The 24,994-nt window shown below is 45.4% G+C and overlaps 1 protein-coding gene across 1 annotated transcript; it reads left to right on the top strand.

The window, feature by feature from the left end:
• Positions 1 to 2,290: 2,290 nt before the first annotated feature.
• Positions 2,291 to 23,382, top strand: LOC119433672 (carboxypeptidase Q). The gene is made up of 6 exons (XM_037700925.2): positions 2,291 to 2,738; positions 2,965 to 3,373; positions 8,031 to 8,122; positions 15,567 to 15,724; positions 17,512 to 17,612; positions 22,327 to 23,382. The coding sequence occupies exons 1-6, from the start codon at positions 2,674 to 2,676 to the stop codon at positions 22,903 to 22,905; spliced, it is 1,404 nt and encodes a 467-aa protein (XP_037556853.1). The 5' UTR covers positions 2,291 to 2,673; the 3' UTR covers positions 22,906 to 23,382.
• The last annotated feature ends 1,612 nt before the right edge of the window (positions 23,383 to 24,994 follow it).

The raw sequence follows: 24,994 nt of genomic DNA, 5'->3' as shown, positions 1-24,994 counted from the left end.
TGGTGATCTTCTTGGGGCATGGTGGCGGAAAGGCGGGGCAAGCGGCGACCGGAACGAAGCTCCAGGGAACTCGAAGTCGTAGAGGACCAAGGGATCGAGAGCACTCTCCACCACTTGCGAGACAGCTGTTCAACCTCGACGGTTTATTATGCAGGCCGCGCGCTGAAGCGAATGACGCTGGCCATGATGAGTATATACAGATGAAGAAGATGAAGGGGTAATATAATGCTCACAATATATATATATATATATATATATATATTAAAGCGATAGGTTTCTTTAACTACTTCTATAGATTTATAGTACTATGGCTTCGATGGACTTCTGCTTCGATGGGCTCCAGGTCACGAGTCTCTCAGTGGTAATCAGCAGGAGCATGCCTGCGCCCCAGCACACGCCAACCGGGCACCGCTATTCCAGACGGCAACCGAGTTCATGGCGCCTCACTACTCACCTACATGTACTGTACCTGCTACAACTTCCACGCCTAGCACGTCGCACCCACGGCGCAACAGGTGGTGACTGCTGCTGGACTTATTAGCTGAGGAGTCTACTCGCCGGCAGGTGAAGAAGCAAGACTAGATTTTCCCACACGATCCCTTACCCCTTTTTAAGGCTATAAATAAAGTTTTCATACTACTACATTAGCTACTTCATTAACTTTGGATGGACGTTGTCCAATCTCACACAACAAAACCAGGACAAGAGTAAGGAGTGGTGACAGAAAGCGCAGGTGCAGAGGAGGAGGAGGAGAATAAGGCACCTGACTGGTTGGCGAGTGGGCGGGTGACGTCAGCCCACTAGGGAAAGAGGAGGAGATGATGGCACGCGCCATCTGCGAGGGCTTGAGTTACAGTATAGGCTCCCTTTAGACTCCCTAAAGGGAGCCTATACAGTAAATCTAGCGAGTGCCCCATCCGCAGCATACACCTTCGCGTCGAGCGCGACCGCTTGATCAGCGCAGACAGAATAGCAGGGATAGTGGGAGTTGCTACGGGGTCTCTACTGGGGCGTTGTGATTACGAGATATATACTCTGTCGTGATATCATTTGGCATTGTGTTTGGCAGCGAGATTGCCCCTTCGTTATCTGCTGATGTGCCCATAAGGTTTCGTGATTCACGGATGGCATGGGAAAATGCACCAGATTACACAAGACAGCTATCGCCGTCTTTGAGAAACATGTTCGATAGTTTCTGCCTCAATTTTTAAAAGGGAAGCTTTTCGTTGCGCACCTCGCCGGGTTTCGTGACCGTGGGCGCTGCGGCTTCGCTGTTCCCTTGCCGAATACACGTAAGCCAACCAATCACAGCGGAGCCCGCGCGCCGCTGGGTTCCTTGCAGCACCACCAGATGGCGCTCGCCTCCGCGCATCCGCGGCAGCGGCGGCGCCGGCCGCGCGAGGGAAGCAAAAGACGACCAGGAAGCTCGCCTTTGCGCATCCGCGGCTGCACCGTAATGAGGATGTAAACGCTTCTTGGGGACAGCATGGGTTCGAATTGCGCTACATGCGTATGCGCCTGCTGCCTTTGAAATCATGATGCGTTCAAGGCATTCGTCGTACTCGCTAGTAGTCAGCAACTCCGTTTAACGAAAGGCTCGGTATAACGTGTGAGTGTGTTCGTGTGTGTGTGTGTGTGTACTTGTGTTCCGATTCTTTATGCACTCACACAGAGCTTCGCTGTATATAGATTCCAACTCGTTGGATCTGCTGTAATTTTCTTTTTATCTATTCAATGACAGGGTTTCCTACATACCCTCTCAGACTCGATCCATGGTCCCCCAATTTCTAGCTGTAGCGCTACTTTCGTTTTACCCTAATGGCTACCTCGCATAATGCTAGGACATAGCATCCTATATAATAATATAGGAGGCTATGGCTAGGAAAACTGGGCGAGTTCGTGTGGTGACGTGACCCAGATAGCGCGAGAGACTGAAGACGAAGAAAAGAAAGAACGCTGTTGTTGCTGTTGTCCAGTGAACATGTGTCTCGGCCAAGAAGTGAGCGGATAATTCCAGTTTATATTTATGAATACGTTTTCAGGGCTGCTATAGAGTAACTGCTGTTGAAAGGCGATGTTACATGTTAAAATTGGCGCAATATTAGCAGCAAGATTCAATATTCATTAACTGAAAAGTGCATGATGTTCTGTTATTAAGTCATCTTCGTCTTTGGCTCTGTTTCATTTATGTTCTATCGTAAATTTTAATTTTCATAAGTTATTACCAGTTTTCCTCAAAATTAGTACCAGTTTTGCATCCACCCGATTAATGGCCGATCCCCCAGAGTGGGTTGCTCCAGCACACTGAGGAACAACATCATCTACATCTCCGGTGTTCTCGCCCGCGACGGAAGCGTGTCCACAAAGCGGGTGCAGAGCGCGCCGTTGCCATGGTCCGATCGTGGCCTCTCCGATCTCACATCTCAGCGTCGCATCCTCGACGTTCCTCGGAATCGCTAGTGGGATGAAGACGCTGCAGATAAAAACTCCTGGATCGAGTATCGCGGCAACTGCGGCGGCGCTTATCGGTACGCGCAAGCCGGGGAACGTCACTAGAGCAGCCGGCATCTTCCGTGAATCCAAGAGGTCCCTTGCTGCGAAGGAATCCGGCGGCCGTCGACGACCAGAGGTTTAGCCGTGGGGCCTCGGAGCCGTTTACTTGAGGCAGCCACGATGAACCCGGCGCTACCACTGCTTCTCTCGGTGATGTTCTCAAAGAACGGCCCCGCAACCGACAGGTGTGATTCCTTATTATACAAGCACCGCTTCACAACGGACGCACGAGAGAGACAGGAGAATGAGCTTTCCTTAAACTGCGTTCCTCCATCTTCACCTAAACCTTCTCTGCCTGGTCAACGGCGTCCTATTCGACTCTCCTCGTCTGGTTTCTTTCATGAGTCCGTTGCGCTGCGCTGCTTTACAGTGTGCACCAAATGTCTGCTCGTGACACACCCTGCCGAACAGGTGCGATCTGCCCTCGACTCTCGCCGATGAGATCGACGGTTACGGGCCCGTGGTGCGGCGCATCCTGTCGGCCTTCGACGATGGGCCCCAGTCCGGCGCCACGTACAGGGCTCTGGCCGAGTTCGCCGATCGGTTCGGCCACCGCCTGGTCGGGTCGGAGAGCCTCGAGGCCGCCATTGACTACATAGTGGCGGCACTGCGGGCCGCCGGCCTGGACCGCGTCGAAACGGAACCCGTGGACACACCAGTGTGGCAGCGCGGTCCCGAGCTGGCGCAACTGGTCGAGCCCCGGCCCGTGCCTCTCGACGTGCTCGGCCTGGGCGGCTCTGTGTCTACGCCGCCAGGGGGCCTCACGGCTCCCGTGTTGGTTGTGCGCTCCTTCGAGGAACTCGATCGTCGCCGCGCCGAGGTGAGCTTTTCACGTATTGGCACGCGGCAGCTCTCGGTCAGCCCTACGACACGGCTTATATTGCGCGTGACGGGAGCCATCACTAGTTTTCCGAAAAGTCCGCAAACATGGGTCAAGATCTTGAAGACGTGGTACAAGAGAATTAGAGGTGTGCGAATATTCCCAACTTTCGAATAAAGAACCGTATATTGTCCTACTGGACTCAAATTCATTAGTGACTGTTCACAAATCTTAATATTTCCCGAATATTTTTTTTCGAGTACTTCACGTTAATTAACCTGAAGGGGGAAAAATCCAATAAGTCCGCAGCGGTGGCTTCGCGGCTATGATGTTGCAATGCTAAGCACGAATTCGCGGGATCAAATCCCGGCCGCGGCGGCCGCAATTCGATGGGGTTGAAATGCGAGAACACCCGTGTCCCGTGAATTGGGGGCACGTTAAGTATCCCCTGGTGGTCAGAATTAATCCGGAGTCCCCCACTATGGCATGCGTCATAATCAAATCATGATTTTGGCACGTAAAGCTCCAGAATTCAATTCAATTCAACAATACAATATATTTCATTCTAGCCATTCTGGACATAACGTATACGTACAGCAGGGCACCCGGCGTCGCTGAGAAAACCCCATTTCCCCGACAAACCACCATCATTCGCCCTAACATTTTGTTTAGACATGGCATTCAGCAGGGGGTATCGCTTGCTACAATTTATTTATTCATTTATTTATTTATGTTACCCTCAAGACCATGCGGCATTAGACTTATGGATGCAGTACCTGTGTGCAAGCTCTGTTCGGATTAAACTTGGGCTCATAACATTCGAAACAATTCAGGAACCATCTACTGCGACTCTTCCAACCAGCGAATTAAGTGCCGTTTTCTCTCTGCCATCACCATAAACGACGTGAATTTTTCGTTTGGTCTTTAAAGTATAAACAGATCACAAGACTGCATTTTAATGTTTCGCTATGATGGTGCAGCTGTGCAGGCTTCGAAGGCTCCCGAGTATGCGAACCAACTGCTTCTTCGTTCCAACTTCCAAATGCTCCATTTAATGTTTGAATAAGGTGTGCTTCACCAATCACGATGTGCAGAGTAATGACAGACAATTCCCAATGTCATGGATACCAAAAAGGGAGAATTACTTAATATTAATGGTAAAAAGATTGTTCAATATTTCAAAACTATTCGAAAATTCTTTGAAATTCGATTCGACTCTTCTAGCACTATTCGATTCGCATTTGGCTTGCTCTCAAAAATTACCATTCGCACACACCCAAAGATGAACGCTTAAAACTCTGGCTTGAATTCGAATGAAATTTAAAGGGTCTTTACACAATTGTCGCAAACCTCTGTGCCAAATTTTATTGTTGTGGATCATTTTGGGGGAGAGTATAGGCGGTAAGAGAGAAGTTGTATATCAGGTACAAGCTTTAAATAATACCCTGAAGAGGTTTTCTTGCATAAATTGTGATATAAATTACTGTTATACATTTGTGAGTTGTAAAGCGCCGTGCAGCGATCATTTTACCGCAAAAATTTTCGAAAATGGTTTATTGAAAACGGAGATAGAAGCAAAGGATAGTTTGCGAGGTCCTAGTATCCTCCCCACAACAGAGGCACTCCCCATTGGCTCGACCAGCATCCTCAATCGAAATTCCTAGACCAAGGTTGCAATGTGGGCTTGTTGGTTACGCATCTTGGAGGCTTTACGGTAGCGCGATTAAAAGACAGGACAAAAGAAGACACACAGAGACACAGACGACGCCGTGTGCATCTTCTTTTTGAAGCGAAAGCTTCATTACGCTACCTCCGGCAGCCGTCGGCGACTCAACAGTTTTCACCTTGAGAGCTAGAGGTCAAACCACAAGAGAGCATTAAAGCGCGTTTATAGTCCGACGTTATCGGCACGCGGGCGAGCGTCATCAGACGCCGGGCGCGTCGGAGCGCATTGGCCGCGCGTCCGGTTACGTTGGCGGCGCCAGTACGTCGAACCATCGGTCGAACTATAGCCATTGTTGTTCTCGCCAACGTGACATTGCGTGTGCGCGCGTTCACGCTACGTCGGACTATATTTAGGCCTTTACGGAGCCCTGAAAAGAGATATTGCCGCCGTTGCCCGAGTAGAGTTGGGCCCGGCTGCGAGTTGCAACCAAGTCTCGATCACTACTTTACTGATCACCGCAGTGTCTTCATAGGCATAAAAAATAATGAATGAACACTGTATTTATTGCAAACATGTCTGTATATCATTGCGAAACCACACCTCGGCCACAGCCCGACAATGGGCCTAGCCAGGGCAGTGAAGCTTTCGCTATCAACCAGGGTTAGCCAAAGCTAAATCACACCTATTTTTGTCCTGTCTTTTAATCGCGCTACCGTACAAACCCTCCTCGACAAGGCCCGGTGCGTGGCGGTAGCCACTGGAGTCCTGGATTGAGGACCCAGCCTCCGGCCCCAATAACCCTATTTTTTTCTCAATAGAGTTATTTCGCTCTCTCTCTCCCCTGCACTCTCTCGTATCAGAGCCTATAGAGCCCTCGTTTGATTTAGTTTACAAGCAATAGCGTTCCTTGCGAACGCCAATGAAAGCTTCACTTAAAACGACTCCGACATGCTTTTAAAGACAAAATATAGAAACATCCGCATGAGTTACGCACAACGTTGAGATTTAGAGAAGATACCGTATTAACACTTGATATAGGCCAATATCCCTGCTTTACAGTATAGAAGGCGCAAAGCTCCAAAGGTATATCTGAGAATGCTTCTCGAGGATTTGATGATTAAAGCGCAGTCATACAGTTGATGTCCAAGGAGAGACTATCGAGACATTATAGACACATAAGTGGCAATAAGCGACAAACAATGATATCAATCAAAGTAACAATGACGAGGTAGCCTCGAACACGAGAATAAACATTCGACACGACGTGCGACCACGTAAAGAAATAAAAAATGTAAAAGAAAACTTTTGATAAGCATCGCGGGTCAGAGAGAATTGTTAACTTTACCATCGAGAAACTCCTTTTTCTTTTGTCACTTTGGCCCTACAATTCAAAGGTCTCGGCCAAAAGTCTAGTTCGGCATATGGTCATTGTCGCAGTGCAAATGAGCTGAAACTAGCACATTAGAAGGCTTTGTGTTTGTACATTCTGCAACAATTTCACTTACCACTTTCGTAAAGGAGACTGATAAAGTTAATCCGGCGCCATAAATCGTGGCCTAATTCCTCCCCTGCTTCCTGACCGTCAAAGGACAAACTCACAACATTTCATTCGTGTACCAATTACGCGTATTTCTCATTGGCCCACCACCTTCGCTAATTATATATTCGTTAAAGCGATTGATGGGCGCCTGTTCTTACGAACCACACTTAAGTACAAATTGCATCGCGATTATGAACTCAGGGTGCGAATTCGCATGCGTTTCGTTCGTAAAAACTGCTTTTCATTGGCTGGTAGCTTTCGCTAATATTTTCACAACTGGCCTGCTCCTGTTTTTACGAGGTCTTGAGAACTCAGCTCGTATTCTCAGAAACACGCTTACGCTAGAATTCTTTGTAAGAGCAGATGTCAGCCGATCGTGATGTTGGAGATATTATTAGTGCAGGTGGTTGGCGGATGGCAAACAGCACTTACAAACGAAAAGCTTTATGAAATCGGCCCCTGGGCCCACATTCATAGAAAAAAGCACTCATGCTTGAACTGTTCGTAAGAGCAGATGCAGTCTAAGCAGTGTAAGACTCGTAGCTGTAGAGGCAGTGTGAACTGAAGTAAACGTAAGCTAAGTAAAAACGGGCTGCTGTGCTAGGTAGGGGTCCTCTGTTCGAATCCTGCAATCAGACAATTTCACTTATGTTTATTAATTAAAGCCAACGCCTTTCTTAGCGACTTTACCACCACTTTTCCGTCTCGGGTATGCTTCGAACCTATTTCCTGGGCCGATCTCAGAGGTAGTCCACAGCCACGCCACTGAAAATTACATAATTTTAAGGTTTGAGCTCTGTTATTGTTTCGAACTTTTAATATTTAAATCTGAGAAGATTTATGATAAAAGGCGTGCGCTGTCGGTGTTTTGTTTCATGACAGTAGTTTGTGGGCTGCCATTCTCAAAATTCTCAGGAATAATTTTGTCAACAATGTAAGGCCTGGTATGAGCAACTTTAGTGATAGAATGGTGTGGCAATATAACCCGCATATACCGCATGCCATATAGCATGGCATATAGCATATAGATACCTAAATATATACGGAACATCACGGTGACGCCGACGGCAAAAATGCGCTTGGAGTGTCCATATAATTTATAGCGCAATAATTAATTCTGGGGTTCTACGTGGCAAAATCACGATATGATTGGGCCCGCCGTAGAGGAGGAATCGGATTAATTTAGACCACCTGGGCCCGTGTACCGTGTACCAAATGCAAGGTACACGGGCGTTTTTGCATTTCGCCCCCCATCGAAATGCTGCCGCCACAGCCGGTGTTTGATCCCGCGGCCTCGTGCTTAGTAACGCAACGTCAAAGCCGCTGAGCAGCCACGGCGGGCAACTGGAGCGCACTCTCCTCCAGCAGAATAGTTCAGTCTGAAATTAAACATGTATGGGGTGTTCATAGATCAGACACATTGCAACCCTTTGTTGACACTCGGCGTCCAGGTGAACGGCACCGTCGTGCTGTTCAATCCAGAGTGGATCGACTACTGGCAGTACGTGCCGTACCGCAGCAAGGGGCCTTCCTACGCAGCCAGGTACGCCACCACCCATTCTAAATAGATAGAATAGAACAGAACGTTTACTTGCTCACAAATGCACAGGCAAATTCCAGTCCGCGTAAGCCTTGTGGCTTTTACGCGTGACTGGGCAATCTCGGCTCAGAAGCTCCTAATTTCAGTAACATGGTTGCTTATCTGAAAAAAAAGAAGCACCAAGCTCGCGAACCCTGCAACAGCTTGCGAACAATTTCGCAGCTTGAAAAATCAATACCACAATAAATAACCATCCTGCTGAACGTGAGTTATGCATAAAAGAAAACTAATTTAATAATAAACAAATATCAGAATGAGTACAAGTATCGGCAGGAAAATGAAAAAACAACAACAACAACAACAACAACAACAACAACAAAATTTTAACAGTGCCCAGAATAAAAACAAACATTTACAAAAAGGCAGGCACAGGCTGCTTGATGACATCATCCATCGAATTAATATATAGCGTGTAGTAGGCATTTCTTTTTCATAATCGATGACCTTATGAAATCTTGCATTTGTTTAAATGAATTAGAAGTAAAACTACTTTGCAACTTATTGAAATAAAGTTGAATACAAAAATGACGGTTTCTCCCATATTTTGTGTAGACCAGTGCGGGTTTATACTCCTCGATTTGCCTGAGCTGTCTCCTTTCGATATTTTCAGTGTTTAAGCTAGTAGAGTACTAGTTTTTTAGTAATGAAGACCCATATATGATTTACTCTACCGAGTTAAACTTGTAAATGGATGCTGAACCTTAAACTTTTAAGAGCCGTACCTATAACATATTCACCGAACGCCTTAGATGCAGCCTTCATCAGGGAGACATCTCAAGCAGATGTTAAGTTATATGTGTTACACACTAACCAAAGCTCAGGGCGCAGAATCCCTGGACTAAGGACCCCCCCCCCCCCCCCCCCCCTTCGACCCCGAATAAAGTTTGTTTCTCCTCCTCCATAGCCGCATTACTACGCATTCAATATGGAAATTCCAAGATTATGTGCCATCGAAGTGATGACCTCGGTATTTAGCACAGTGCAATAAGGTCACCGGAGGGCAAGAACAACTCTAGCAGCTGCTGTCATGCAGCAAAATTGGATGTAAAGGCGTTAATGGCTTTGTACGGACTGTGGAAACATAGTAGGTTGCATGGTCTTGAATTTGTTAATGAAAATTCGATTTTCTATAAACCAATCTAATAGACACATGTTACCCTGCTAGGTAAAACAACTGCAGTGCCATCAGCATACAAATAAACTTTAGAAGTCATTTGTAGGCATGTTAGATCATTGATGTAGATTTTAAATCACAATTTCCCCAATATAGATCCCTGGGGCATACCGAAAGTAATAATTAGCGGCTTGCTCACAGATAACCTATTTTAAGACACTCAGTCAGATCGGAATAGTAATTTTTGAATTAAGTACGGGAAGGAACTACGATTTGAAAATGAGAAAATTGGCACTCATTCACGTTGATCTCTGTTGAGATAAGAAAAACCAAGTGCGGCACGTTGACTGAAGGTACATCTGCAATGTGTCCAAGTGCTTTTTCAGACTTCTAATGTTGACATTGTTCTTCTTTCTGGGGTTTTACGTGCCAAAACCAGTTCTGATTATGAGGCACGCCGTAGTGGAGGGCTCCGGATTAATTCTGACCACCTGTGGTCCTTTAACGTGCACTACAACGCAAGCACACGGGCGTTTTTGCATTTCGCCTCCATCTAAATGCGACCGCCGCGGCCGGGATTCGATCCCGCTACCTAGTGCTCAGCAGCGCAACGCCATCGCTCACTGATCGACCCCGGCAGGTTCCTAATGTTGACATGACATACAGCAGTTCAAATGCAACAAGACCTGAATGTTCAAACACCCGCACCTATTTGTTTCTGTCCAGTCCCCAAAAGTATAGAAGTTTTCAGACATGGTCAACAAGTTTGGATAACGCTTTTTACAAGCGCACCTGTAGCTTCCAGCTTCTTTACAAATATGCGCCTATTCTGGATCCATACGAAGCGATAGTGCATGCCTAGCTCTAGCTCGCTTCTTTGTCAACGAGAGCAGCCTCTTCAAAGCTGTCAAATCTTAATAATGGTCATTTTCAAAATTTAAGGACTTTACTTTTCCTAACCTCTTGTCTCGAGCCTCCAAGCTAACAAAGCATATGTATAGCGATAGTTATTCCGTGAATAGCCTTAGTTTGGTGATAATTGCGAGTAGGAAGCTGATATTTCGTAGCGAGATCCTAGGGGATATTTACCCTCACAATCATTGATAAAATGAATTCCTAGGTAATTTTGATAACCTGGATCCATAGGTAATTTCTCCGTTAATTTAGTTCTAATTTTTCAACTTCCAGTTCTCGGACCTAAACCTAAACTAGTCTCTGTAGCCTGAATAGTGACAGTTTGTTCTTTAATTTTAGAATTGGTAACGTCATGCTTTGCTAGTTGCATATTCTGACGCTTCTCTGGTTTATTAAAACGACTCAGTACTTCATCAAGCTTAGCCATAACGTGTATCCAGGCTGGCTATGTCAGGGGTCCGTGAGGGCCAGTCCCTCCCTGCTTCTGCATCAGTCGCGATCTACTCTTAGTATATGTCTAGCATGACCGTGATTTAATATTTGCCTCCGTAATGCGTCTATGGCTCCTCTTCGTGACCCCGTTGCATTCTCAAAAATGATAGCGATTGTTGAAGTCACAGTAAGCAAGACACTGGCTCTCAGGTGAGATGGCCTGCGTGCAAGAAAACAATCGTGAAAAATTGACATCTTTTGCAAAAATCTAACGTAAACTCCACCGCAACCGTGTGAATACCAAGGAAAGTTTACAAACTTCAGGAAAAGAGCGAGCAAAACTAAGGGCAGTCAGCCTGGCCGAGAAAGGCTAAAACAAATAAAATTGAATCAGAATTGTTCTTACGTAACATGAATAACCGAGTATTATTTATTTATTTATTTATTTATTTATTTATTTATTTATTTATTTATTTATTTATTTATTTATTTATTTATTTATTTATTTATTTATTTATATTTTTACTTACTTACTTACTTACTTACTTATTTATTTGTAAATACTGCAGCTCAGCAGAGCTATCGCAGGAGTGGGGCACTACAAGAATGAAGCAAAAACAATAAGAAACACTAAAGCACGTGTACCTAAAAGAACGCCAGCTACGACGAAATTGTTTTCTGTGTGAATCTTACACCATACTGTCTTATAACATACTGTACCGCAGGGTGATTTGAGCACAGAGCAGTTTATATCAGATCATAAATACAGTGCAACCACCATCATCTCGGCCATATTTTCTGTCGCTTCTAACAATGTTACATCTGGGAGGGGTTATCTCGGCGTCAAACACGTAACTATGCAGTCATGTTTCCGTGACACTGACAATTTGAGGGGAATTGGATGTAATTAAAGAGACAAAAATCTGGATATTTGTTAAAAAGGTCTTCTGGACTTAACATTCAGGATACGTATGTCAGAGTTGGCGTGATGTTAGGGAGGGTTGGTTCGTGAAGCAGCCGCGTAAGCACGACTAGGAATCTTAATGAGAGCGTTGCAATATTGTCCACAAAAACGTGGTCGTATCTCAGTGGACAGTGGAGCCATTATCTCAGAATTCGGCTGTGACAACCCATAGCTTTTCTGAACTGATCGCACGTGTGGAGAGAATTCCTCTTATATACGAAAATCCATATTTATTAGCAATACTTTTTTTGTTTGTTTTTGTGCTGGTGCAGCAGTTTAAAAATAACTGGAGGGGCCCCATTACCACGACATGTTCCAAGCCTATAAATCTTTTGTTTGAGGGCATTCCAACTTTATTAAATAAATGTTTGTGAAAAGAATGTTGTAACCCTTGACAGAAAAGCATCGCTATTTTCATCAACAGTTTTTGGAGGACCATGATAGATAAAATTGTTCCGCCGTGAACGATTTTAGATCCTATAGTTATGAGAAGAAATATCGTTAATCGTAGCCGTTGGCATACGAACTTCACTGCCCTAATTCATTAACTTCACTTTGATTGGGAAGTTTATATATATATATATATATATATATATATATATATATATATATATATATATGCGGGGTGTTTCAGCGAACACTTTCAAAATTTATTTAAGTTTGCCTGTGGCAGATATCCCATATTTAGTTATTGGGCTGATCTACTCGAAGAGGCGGACACTATTTGCACAACAAAATTTAAATGCATAATCGACTAATCAACAAAAGTTCACTAATTAGGTTTTTAACTAATTATCTGATGACCCATACTGCAATTAAGAAATTGTAGCTGTGGAGTACGCAAGGCGGATCCACTTGGAATGAATTCTGAGGATGACACCAGTTTCGAGATTTTGATTCTCGAACTTTGCGGAAAAATGCATTGGCGTTCCAGTTAATTTTGTGCTTTTTTTTTTAAATTGAATGTATAAAACGACATTTTCTGAAGAAACTAACTGGGACGTCAGTGCATTTCTCCGCAAAGTTCGGGAATTAATATCTCGAAACTGGTGTCATCCCGAGAATTCGTTCCAAGTGAATCCGCCTTGCGAACTTCACGGTTACAATTTGTGAATTGCAATATGGGCCATCAGGTAATTAGTTTAAAACTTAATTAGTGAATTTCTGTTATTTATTCGATTATGCATTTCAATTGCTTGTGCAAGTAATGTGCGCCTCTTCGAGTAGACCAGCTCATGAACTAGAATTGTGCTATCTGCTACAGGCAACCTTGAAGAATTTTTGAGTGTTTGCTGAAACACCCTGTATACATATATATATATATATATATATATACAGGGTGTTTCAGCGAACACTTTCAAAATTTATTTAAGGTTGCCTGTTATATATATATATATTGCCATGACAGCCATGAGCCTGTCATATATATATATATATATATATATATATATATATATATATATATATATATATATATATATATATGACAGGCTCGTGGCTGTCCGCCGGCTCTGCTCGGAATGCGCGAATGTGCTTTTGCCGTTTCACTTGCTTACATGGATGCCCATGAACCAGTAGTGAAAATTGACTCGGCCTTTTGTACTTTTCGTCAATTTTATATTGTAATCATGGTTCACGCGTGTTGCATTATTGTTAGCTTGTTTTGATGATGTTTTGGTTCTAGAGTGCTCAATGCGTCTGTGTTATTCGTATTTATATTATACCATGTGTTTACGTGATATGTAATTATTATTCTTAACCACTTACCTTCTCTTAATCCTTCGATCATCGTCCTCTCATTTTGTATCTCCTCCCTGGCCGTATATACAGGGTGTTTCATTTTACCTGCACCAAATTTTAAAAAATTGCCTGTGGCAGATGACACAATTATAAACATTGATCTAAACTACTACGATCAGGCGGCCATTACTTCCACGAGAAATCAAAACGCCTAATTGAATAATTAACATAATCCTGCTAATTATCCTTTTAGTTAATTATTTTACGGCACATCTTTCTATCTACGAATTATAGCCGCTGAGTTCGCAAGGCGAGTCTACTTGGGACGAATTCTGAGAACTAAACCAGTTTCGATATATTAATTTTCAAAGTGTCCGACGAAATGCATGGGCGTTCCAGTTAACTTCCTGAAGAAAACGCTGTTTTATGCATTGAAGCACAAAGTTAACTTCCTGAAGAAGACGCCGTTTTATGCATTGAAGCACAAAGTTAACTGGAACGCCCATGCATTTCGTCGGACACTTTCAAAATTAATATCTCGAAACTGGTTCAGTCCTGAGAATTCGTTCCAAGTGAATACGGCTTGCGAACTCAGCGGCTATAATTCGTAGATTGAAAGATGTGCCGTAAAATAATTATTTAAAAGTTAATTAGCGTAATTATGTTAATTATTCAATTAGACGTTTTGATTTCTCGTGGAAGTAATGGCCGCCTGATCGAGTAGTTTAGATCAAGGATTATAATTGTCCTATCTGCCAGAGGCAATTTTTAAAATTTGGTGCAGCTAAAATGAAACACCCTGTATAGGGAACTTCAGGTGTGCACAACAACATCATACAGTTACGGATACTGCCAACGACCCCTTCCACTTTTTGTCTACTATTACTAGAACTTTCTTTTCCCACTCGAGCTCTGCAGTCAACGCAGTGGAATAATACAAGAGTTTTTTTTCTACCGTTAATAGAGTTTCAAAAATTGCCCGTGATATGTAGCCCAACTATACTTCATATAAGCTTGATTGCTCTAAAAGGCCAACACAATTTGGGTACCCGCCGTGGTTGCTTAGTGGCTTTGGCATTGCGCTGCTCAGCACGAAGTCGCGGGATCAAACCTCGGCCGCGGCGGCCACATTTCGATGAGAGCGGAATGCAAAAACGCTGGTGTACCGTGAATTGGGGGCACGTCAAAGAACCCCAGGTATCCAAAATAAATCCGGACCCCCCCGCGCCACTACGGCGTGCCTCAGAATTAAATCGTGGTTTTGGCACGTAAACCCCATAATTTAATTTAACACTATTTGACGAGAAATATCAATGCATAATGAATTAACAAAATATTGTCAAATAGCTTTTAAACTAATATATTTATGGCACATATTGGAATTTTCGAATTGTAGCCGGTGAGTTCGCAAGTCATATATCCACTTGAAACGAATTCTGAGGATGACACCAGTTTCTAGATATGCGTTCCCAAAGTGTGCAGCGAGACGCATTGGTTGGTGCAGCGAGACGCACTTATGTTTGAGCTCCAATGCATAAAAATTCGTTTTATTGATCAGCGGTGCATCATTACCGCAAGTTTGACAGCGCTCATCTCAAAGCGGGAGCTTTAGCTTCAAAATTCGCTCCACATGGATGTGCCTTGTGAAAGCTCTGGCATTAATTCGTAGATTGGAATATGCGTTCTGAAGTAACTAGTTAAATAGTTTATTGGGATTTTTTAAAATAACCAATTATGTATTTTCATTTATTGTGCGCGTAACGTCCACCGATTCGAGTAATCCAGCTTAGCGAGTACATTTGTGCGACAGGCTACAGTCGATAAAAAAAAAATTCGTTAACGATAAAAAAAAGTGAAAAAATGGTATAGTATAAATATGGAGAAAGCTCCAGTGAAGACCTCTGCTGTGAACATTTCCACGTATGTCTGTATTATCCTACGCAAGTCAATCTCGAACGAAAAAATTCACGTCTGAACAGCAAGTCCGAAAGACTATATACTTGGAGGTACTGTATACCATATATAGCAAACTTATAAGCGTGCACGATTACAATTTGCGCGTACTTGACACCCTCGTTTATCGAGGGAAACTAATACTTATGTCCAATCAATCAGCGAAATCCTTTCATTATTTTTTTTTCTGTGCTTGTGTTTCAACTGTCCTGTTGGCGTGTTATTTGCCCAAAATGGTGCAAGCAGAGCGCCGTGCGCGCAATGCGCAGATACGGCGCCGTGGCGGCCCTGGTGCGCTCTGCGACCCCAGCGTCGCTGTACACGCCGCACACGGGAATGCTGAAGTACGTGGCCGACTACCCGAAGATCCCCGCCGCCGCAGTCACTGTCGAGGATGCTGAATTGTTGACAAGGCTCGCGGAACGTGGTGAGCTTCACTCGGTTGGTACAGGTGGCGCGGAGCTCGGGCAATTTAAGCGCTCAAATTTTCACGTTGTAACGAGCAGTGGCTCTCACGCGGTCTTGTCGAGGCCTTTGCAAGGGAACAATAAATAGAAAAAGAGAATCCATTGCCGTACCAAATCGAATGCGGCATCGTTCCCCGTGATTCTGGGCCCGTATTCAGCAAATTTCTATTGCGTAACAGTGATTCCTGCCGGTTTTTGTGCGCTCGGAGCGCAACACAGAGAAGCGAGCGCATGCGGTTGCTAAAGTACTGTATACGGAGAGTCTTCTCTGTACGCAAATTAAGGGTTGGAATTGTTCTATCTGCTACAGGGAACCTAAAAAAAATTAGTGCTGCTGACAAAAACAACACCCTATATATATATATATATATCATAAGAAGCCAACAAACAATGGCACCAAGAACAACATAGGGGAAATTATTTGTACTTACTAATTGAAATAAAGAAATGATAAGTGAATGGAAATGAAAACGGATGAAAAACAACTGTCCGCAGGTGGGGAACGAACCTACGTCGTTGCATTGCGCGTGCGATGCTCTCACCATTGAGCTACCGCGGAGCAGTTTTCCCATCCACTTTCTGGGGTATTTATGTTTTTACAGCTAGAACTAACCCTGGGAGTGTTAGCCAGCGCCACCACTCACTAACCTAGGGGCGGATGTGGAACATCCTTACTGCCGCAGGCGTCACGAGCACGTGATCTTTTTGGGTGATATATATAACATTAAAGAAAAGCCTCGGACCGGCAGGTAGAATGATAAGTCACTCGCGTGATACTAATCCTGAAACATAGCAAGATCCCACTTTTTCAGGCCCTTAAGCCGCACAGGCTACCGTTGTAAGGTGATGGAGAAAATGGTGGACCATCGGAAAATATGAAAGCGTTTTCGAAATACTTGACAGGGTTTCTATAGCGGCATTACACTAGTATATAGTGCTGGATCTTGTCACATGGGTCTAACACGTAGAAAATTAACTATATCAGTCTTTCTCAATGTCAAGGGGATGCTAGGCACTACATCACACCCATGTTCTCGTTAATGTTAGACTTCACTTTTGTGCGGCTGATTCCTTAAATCGGTTTTTCCATATTCAAGTATAGCTCAACCATTTTTATTCAGACTATTGAAGGTCCGAGTAGCTGTCGCCGCGTAATGCAGGGAGTCCCGCAAGGCAGTGAATTCGTACTTTTCTTTTGAATTAACCTAATAGCAGCTTTACAGCAAAAACTACACTGCACACTGGTCTGCACTGTATACATTATAAGCTGATGACTTGTACACATGGGTACCTGATTCATGCGTTCGTCTGCTTCAATCGGCACTATACATGTACATTTCGAGGATAATGAAACCTTGAAAGAAACAAGTGTGGTTCTTTCTTACGTTTAGACAGCGGCTGTTCTTTTCATGAAATGGCAGCTAGAAGATTATCGTCTAATGCTTAAAGGGCGAACTTTGATGACTCATAATCACGCGCTTCCCACACCATATTCTCTTGAAAAGCGAGTGAACTCTATTATCAGTAGAGTATGAAAGACGCGGGCGGGGGGGGGGGGGGGGAGGCATTATAAGTCGGATTGCCATTAGAAGTTTTTAATGCATTCATAAGCCGCAGGGAGTTTTGCTGTGAAATGATTAAAAAAAAACTGTCTACTTCCCATTGGACAAATACGGCATACACAATGAGCCCTCCCAATAAAGAGAGAGAAACACTATTCCTGACTGGTGGCCTTCTCTTCGTGCAGGTTCCAACGTTGTCGTGCACCTGGAGATGAGCAACAATCACACGCAGGGCGTCTCCAGAAACATTGTTGCCGACATCACGGGCTCAGTATTTCCGGATCAGGTAATGTGCACGAACGGGAATCGCGGTAGCAGACAATATAGTGGCGTGCGCCCGAGCTTATTTTCTTTTTTTGAGCAGCATCTGCTTTACATGTCCGTTTTTGCGTGTGTGCATCTTATCCTCTCTTTATAAGAATCTTAAGCATTTGGACACTTGGCTACTTATTTTGCCAGGAAAGCATCCACGGCAAAGGTTCACTAACCGCCAGTGCGTATGTCCGTGGCGGAGTGGTCATTGAATAGCGATTTCACAGGGCTCATTGCAATTAGTTCAGTACAGTCAAATAGGAAGCGGAGATTCTTTCCCCAGTATTGCCTGCACTACCTTGCTACCGAAAGCAACGGTCGAGAGAAAGAGAGAGTCCTAATGCCTAGCTAAATGAGGATAAACGGCTGAAACGATTTCGAGGTCGGCTCGGTTCATCGTTACTTTCTGCACGACAGGTCGCTCCTTGTCTCCACCTTGCACACAAACATTCAGAAACGAGAACAATATATATATATAGTGTAATGAAGTGGAAGCACAAGCTCAGTAACACGGGGAAAACGGGGAAAAAGAAGAGGAAGTGAATAGAACAGCCGGCCCAGTGAACGGGTGCTGTGTCTTTGTCTCCTGTTCTTTCCTTTACAATATATATATATATATACAGGGTGTTTCAGCGAACACTTTCAAAATTTATTTAAGGTTGCCTGTGGCAGATAGCCAAATTCTAGTTAATGAGCTGGTCTTCTCGAAGACGCGTACATTAATTGCAAAAAATTGAAATGCATAATCAAATAAATCACAAAAATTCATTAATTAAGTTTTTAACTAATTACCTGATCAGGCATATTGCAATTTACAAATTGTAGCCGTGGAGTTCGCAAGGCGGATCCACTCGGAACGAATTCTCGGGATGACACCAGTTTCGAGATATTAATCCCCTAACTTTGCGGAGAAATGCATTGGCGTTCCAGTTAATATTGTGCTTCATCGCATAAAGCGACGTTTTGTTAAGAAACTATATATATATATATATATATATATATATATATATATATACCAACTGACAGTTGGTAGTTTGCGTTCCCCTGTGTCACTTCGTGTCCGCTTCCCATCCAGTGTTCGTTTTGTCCCTGTTGCGTCCTACAGTACTTGGCGCAAGAAAAATGAATGCACACCAACTAGCCTAATTAATAGCTCTTCTAAATTAGGACTTTTCTGAGTTATCACCTTAAAGTAAACTCCACCTTAATCCACCTTGCTCTAATTTGTACCAACCTTAATCCACCTTAATTCAATTTTGGGAGCGGGCCATGGCGTCCGTCCCACGCCGTGGCTCTTCACCGTGTGATTTCACGGTGAAAAGCGTGGATTTCATCGTGGGTTTCACGGTTCACCGTGGAACTTTAATCGTGATGCCAACCAAACGTGCGAAGGCAGCCGGACAATGGCAAACGGCACTTACGAACAAAGAGCTTTGAATTCGACGCCTGTAACTTGAAGAACAGTCTTCAGATATTACGGCGACTGAGCGTGCACCGCTGACGGATCGCGGCACTCATTTCCGGGCGTGGAAGCTGCACACTTCTCGCTTTCTCTTTCAATGCCAACCAATGCCAGCCAACCAATGTACACCGTGTGCACCAGTATCATGTTTTCGAATATCTTAAAAAATAAACAAAACATTCGGCAACCACAACTCTAGTTGAGCGCACGTAATGCGCAGCATTGTTGTTTGGTAGCAGACGTGATTGTTTGATTATATAGTGTGGTTTATTGGCGCAGGGGCTGGTAGTAGAAGTGCACTCACGAACCATCGTAATTTTCTGATGCGAAACGTACACTGCAGGTTGTAGAGATGAAATGTTTGTGACAAATCGCATTGCTAGAGATTATGATTATGTACAATTTTACAAATTTACATTGTTAGAGTATGAAGAAATGTACATCGTTCGAGATAATTACTCAATGTCCACTGGTTCATTAATTGTGGCTTCGACCGTTTCTTGACGAGTAATAGCATGGGTGGTTTCACTGGTGGATTCACCAGTTAGGGCGTAGCAAGCCCAATGTGTGTCATTACGGACGTCAATGCGCACTTGTGGAAGAACCCAGGTGCGCTATACCTAGAATCCGAGAGCGGATGTGTCAAGTGATATAAGTGATTGTACATTGTTTCATTAGCACTCGATCAGCTGAGTCTGAAGGTCACACTGAGCGCTATCTCAGCGTTTGATAACAGCTGTGCGCTCCAAATGTACTCATAGGTCACTGTTTGAAAGCATGTGTCAGACTTCACTGCTTGCCTTCGGGATCGACCCACGAAAACGGTCAGATATCCGGCGGGAAAAACGGGTCTAGATGCGACAAGAATGCTTGACATTAATATGGTTCATACTTACACGCGTTATGGAGGGACATACGTTTTAAAATTATAGCATAGGCAATCTGAACGGACCTGTTAAAGTTAGTGCACCTCGGTTGTTTAGCGCAGTGCTGTTATGGCATCGTAAGACTCCAGAGATGACCAGAACGATCCCGCTGAATTAGCGCTCGTATACACTCCAAGAAAAATTGGCACCCTTTGTGGCTTATCCTGTCCCCCCAAAATAATCGCCGTCTACCTCGTGTGCATTTCCTTTCTTTAGCGATGCGCTTCCGATATTTATCGGCCACGAATCGCATGCGCGTATCAGCGTTGCATAGTGTTCCTGACAGAAAAGCAGCAAGCGCATAGCGTTAAACGAAACGTACACAAGATTGATGACCATTATCGTTGGGAGACAATAATGCAAAATGCTACAATTTTTTTTAGTGCCACGAGCACCGAGTGACACTCTTGTTTATTGCGCAGCAACTTAGACCAAGCTTACACTGATCCCCTTAAAGTCGGCTTCACTTTTAAACAGAAATGCATTTCTGGGAATACGTTTTTCCAGGGGCAATATAAGTCGTGTTATATTAAAATGTGAAGGCCCTAGCACCTTTTTATTATTTTATTAATTGTTTGCTATTGCACCGACGCGCGCGCGTGTCCAAAACGCATTAAGCAGGCGAAGTCCCAATTTGACCTGCCCTAGGATGCGAGCGCCATCTGAATAGCATTTTCGCAAGTAGACTACCCGAGCGCGCTGTAGTTGGTATGGTAGAAATGCTAGAAAATGGGTTTGTGTTTGAGTTTCCTCGTAACAGAGTTATGTTTTCTCGTACAGTCAAATAACAATCCTACGCCACCATGTCTGTAGGTTGTAGTTAAGCCGTACTTTACCATTTTTCTGATGGCTTTTACTGTGAGAAATTCAATTTTTGTTCACCAAAACCTTGCCCCACGTGGAGGGTCTGCGCGGTCGGGGTGGTTCGGGATGATTTTCTCCTTCGCTAAAACCTTCCGCCACGCGCAAGGCCATGCCGCCGAGCTGGTTGGGGATAATTTTCTCCGCCACAGACGCTGGATTTTCTGCGACACGGGGCCCTTAACGCTGTCACGTTAAAACTTGTACAGACAGTTCTCGTCGGATGCGACAAAGAGGTGCAGATTGCGTTCCCTTTATATCAACGGTGTGGTACCACTGCGGCCGTGCTATTGCATCGCTCTTTCTCATCTGATTGTGCTTTCAAAATAAAAGGAATGCCGCACCAAACTTCTTCGTTGTCCTCTGTCCCTGCTCTAATCCGACAAATTACGCTTGCTGCATACCATTCATTTAAGGCCGAAGTCATTTAGCCAGAAACTCCACACTGAAAGCCACAACACGGCAAGAAAAATTTTGTTTGCTTAAACACTAGTATGCTTAAAGTGTTAAACAAAAAAGTCGCAGTTTCGCCCTAAAGGCGAACCATCAATTGCGATAGCAAATTTACTAGTAGAGTATACGGAGTAAGGATAGTAGTTTTATGGGCTGCATAAACTTGGACACATTCGCTTACTAACTGAATTTACAAGCATGATGTCAGCGTGCTCAAGCAAACATGAATAGATCACACTCGATGACCGCAGACAAGTACTGTCAAAAAGCTGGCGTGTGCAAGCGCGGTATGAACAGTGACCGAAGGTTCGTGTGGTCTGTCGCTTCAACGGAAACATATTGGCGAAAGCACAGCGCATACAAAGGCCAGAGCCGTGTTGAGATCGCTTTCAAGATACGGTGCGCGCGACAGCCCTCAGCCGAGCAAAGTACGCAGTTCCTGGCAGAGTAGAAGCCGCGCACTCTCCCTCCCATGCTGCCTTCCCGCTTTCCTTCTTTCACGTGGGAGATCAGTTCCCCTTGCGCCCGGTCGCAAGATACGCATTTGGTGTCGCAGCTAAACGTCGCCTCCCCTCCCTCCCATTCCCCCCACGACCTTTCGCACGACCGGAGACATCGTGTTTGCTCTCCGCAGTGCGTTCGCTCTCCGTGAAAGCGCGCGTCCCTCGCGCGTTTTTCACTCGCACTTGCAGCATACGGCGCGCGGCGACGAGTTTATCGCCGTTGGACTTTATACGGAACCTAACGGCGACGACGACGGAAGGAATGTGCTTGGAGTGTCCATATAATTGCTATCGCATTAAAACAGAACAGTGGTAAGCGAAAAACTTTATTTTATAGATGGTCGGATAAAACGCAGACCACGTATCTCGCACGCCCTATTTCTGGGCAGTTTCTCAGCTGAAACCGATAACCGACTGACTGCCGTTGTTGACTGCCATTCCGCTATCCCCGATAGCTCAGAGGGGTGTGGTATGCTCATGCAGTACGTGATCGTGGGCGCGCACACGGACAGCTGGGACGTGGGCCAGGGCGTGGTGGACGACGCGGGCGGCGTGTTCATTGGCCTGGCAGCGATGGCGCAGCTACGCCGCATGCAGCTGCGACCACGGCGCACACTGCGCCTGGTGCTGTGGACGGCAGAGGAGATCGGCATGCACGGGGCCACCGAGTTCGTGCGCCGGCACCGGGAAGAGATGGACGCCGTGTCGCTGGCGCTTGAGTCGGACATCGGCACATTTGCGCCCATCGGGCTCACCACGAGCGGCGGCGACAATACGACCGCTTGCATCCTGCGCCGGCTGCTGACTCTGACCGCGCCTGTGGGCGCTACGCGGCTCGAGCCCAGCCGCGGCCGTGGCTCTGACGTCACCAAGCTGGCAGAGCTCGGCGTGCCGGTTTCGGTGCTTCTGACGCGTAACGAGCGGTACTTCCACTACCACCATACGCGCGCCGACACAGTGAGCGCCGTGAGTAGCCGCGACCTGGACCTGTGCGCGGCCTTTTGGACGGCCGTGGCTTACGCGGTGGCTGACCTGCGAGACATGCTGCCCCGAGGTCACTGACCGGCTGAGACGCACTCGCCCGGATTCCCGCACCGGCGAGAGACTCGGTGCATGCGCTATGTCTGCAACCTGCCGTGTTATGTAAACACTTTTCGAGGATGAACACAGCAATGTGCTGCGGATATCAGCAACTGTCAGCGGAGAGAACTGGCTGATAATAGACCGGCAACTGTAATTGGCACTCGCTGGTTGCATCTTTTGCGCGTGCGCCTGAATTTGCGTGTCTGTATGCTCTGTGCGAATGCTGTTTATTTCTTCTTTACTTCCCTTCTTCAGCTTACTTTTCTATCCCTTCCTTCTAAAGAGTAGGCAGGCTTTGTGGCAGTTGCCAGCCTGCTTGTTCCCTATATCCCTCTCAGTGCATTGCATGAGTTTTCATATCAAATAATAAGGCGTACGTTCTTGCCTTCCATTTCAACGCTTGAATGTGAGAGAAATAAAATGTACGGGCACCCGCTTTGTAGGCGGGCGCTTCTTCTCGCACCTCTAGGCTCATGTGATATTTGTGTTTCACTCTCTAACACAACGCCAAGAAAGGCGAGTTGGAGATTCCGTATACTACTAGCCCGACTTTATACTATTGGGGGCGAGGAGTTACGGAGTCGCCATCTGTTGGAAGCGCCTCGCTTGCGTAGTATATATATGAGGGATAACGCGGCGCGCTCCCCATAGGTTTGGCTGTCGGCGCTCAATAAAAACATCATGTGGGAGCCCTCCTACAGCCATTTTTGTAAGTACTGTCCAAACGAGGGAAGTGTTTTACTGTTAAAATAATAATAATGGGCGAACAGAAAGTGCAGTATAGTTTACAGGCGATATCTCTTTACCACATACGTACTACAGTGGACGCCTATTGCGCGCGGTCGCCGGGATGGAGTCCCCTTAAAGCTTCTTGCGTGAAAGGTAGGCAGTCGCTGAGAGCAGTGAGAGCAGACTATGTGAAATATGTTCTTATAGTGTGCTGTCTGTATAACCAAAATGGAGCATAACAGAATGAAGCCTCAATGCAGTGATCGCACGGGTTCGCAGTCACCGACTGCGCGTCTGCATGTATGTCCGCGCATAAAGTTTCGCTTTCGCTGCGAGCGCGTTTCCGCACCATGCCGTGAGCTTTAGGCCGCAGCATATGATCATTGGACGGTACACAAGCAGCCATTGTTGCGTGAACGCTATCAGAGCAGTTCAAAAATTATTTCGTTATAACTAGGGACTTCCACGCTATACGGCGACTCGTTATGTGCCATCGCGACGATTCAATCATTTTTTTTCTTTTCTTCTAAATTCTTGGGCGTTTCAATATCGTTATTTCTCAAGTTGCGTCGCACTGTATGTTTATCGGTCTTCTCAGTGAGGAATTTCCCACTGCTTCTTTTTCAAGCGAAGCTTGTTATAAAGCACAGATTTCGGTGGCGTCCGTGTACGCAAAAAACTACCATCATCAGCATTGGATCGAGCGTCGTCGTCTGTTTCCACAGCTGGCTGAGTTGCCGCTCCTCTTCTGTCGTCGTAGTGGGGAGGCCGCGTTTACGGGAATATGAGTCGTTGCGTAAGGCAGTATGAGACATTAATTGTCTTACGTAACGGATAGATTTAATTTTGAAGCAATTTAATTTCGACGAGTCGCAAGCGGCAATGCCGGGCGAATGCTGCTAACCACGCCGCCGAGTAAACTCGAGGCATCGAACGCAAGCGACGACGGCAGTCTGCGGGCATACCGTCAGTGACGTCGTTCTCTCCGTCGCAGCCGTCGCATCATGGTTAGTTTAGGTGCACGCAGGACAAGCTTTGCTTACCCCTATTTTCCGGTAGGGGAAGGGTTGGTTAGTTTTTTATTAATCCAGTACATTCATTGTTTGGTCCTAACGCAAACATGGGCATATGCTATGCCTTTTTTTAATGTGCTTCTTACCGTTCCCTTGCCATTCTTGTGAACTTGCCAGTATCTAGCATCAACAAGTTCATAGGCCAAATCTTCATGACATTCACCAGGCAGCACGCGCGGGCGAGCTTCTCAGTGCGCGCTTTCTGCTACTCACGTGTGAAAGCTGACACCGGGCTCCGTTGCGTACACGCCCGGCACTGCGGTACC

The sequence above is a fragment of the Dermacentor silvarum genome, chromosome 1, assembly GCF_013339745.2.
Source record: "Dermacentor silvarum isolate Dsil-2018 chromosome 1, BIME_Dsil_1.4, whole genome shotgun sequence".
In the NCBI taxonomy this organism is placed as follows: Eukaryota; Metazoa; Arthropoda; class Arachnida; order Ixodida; family Ixodidae; genus Dermacentor; species Dermacentor silvarum.
Note: the sequence above shows the minus strand (reverse complement) of the source record. Positions and strands in the feature narration are given on the sequence as shown.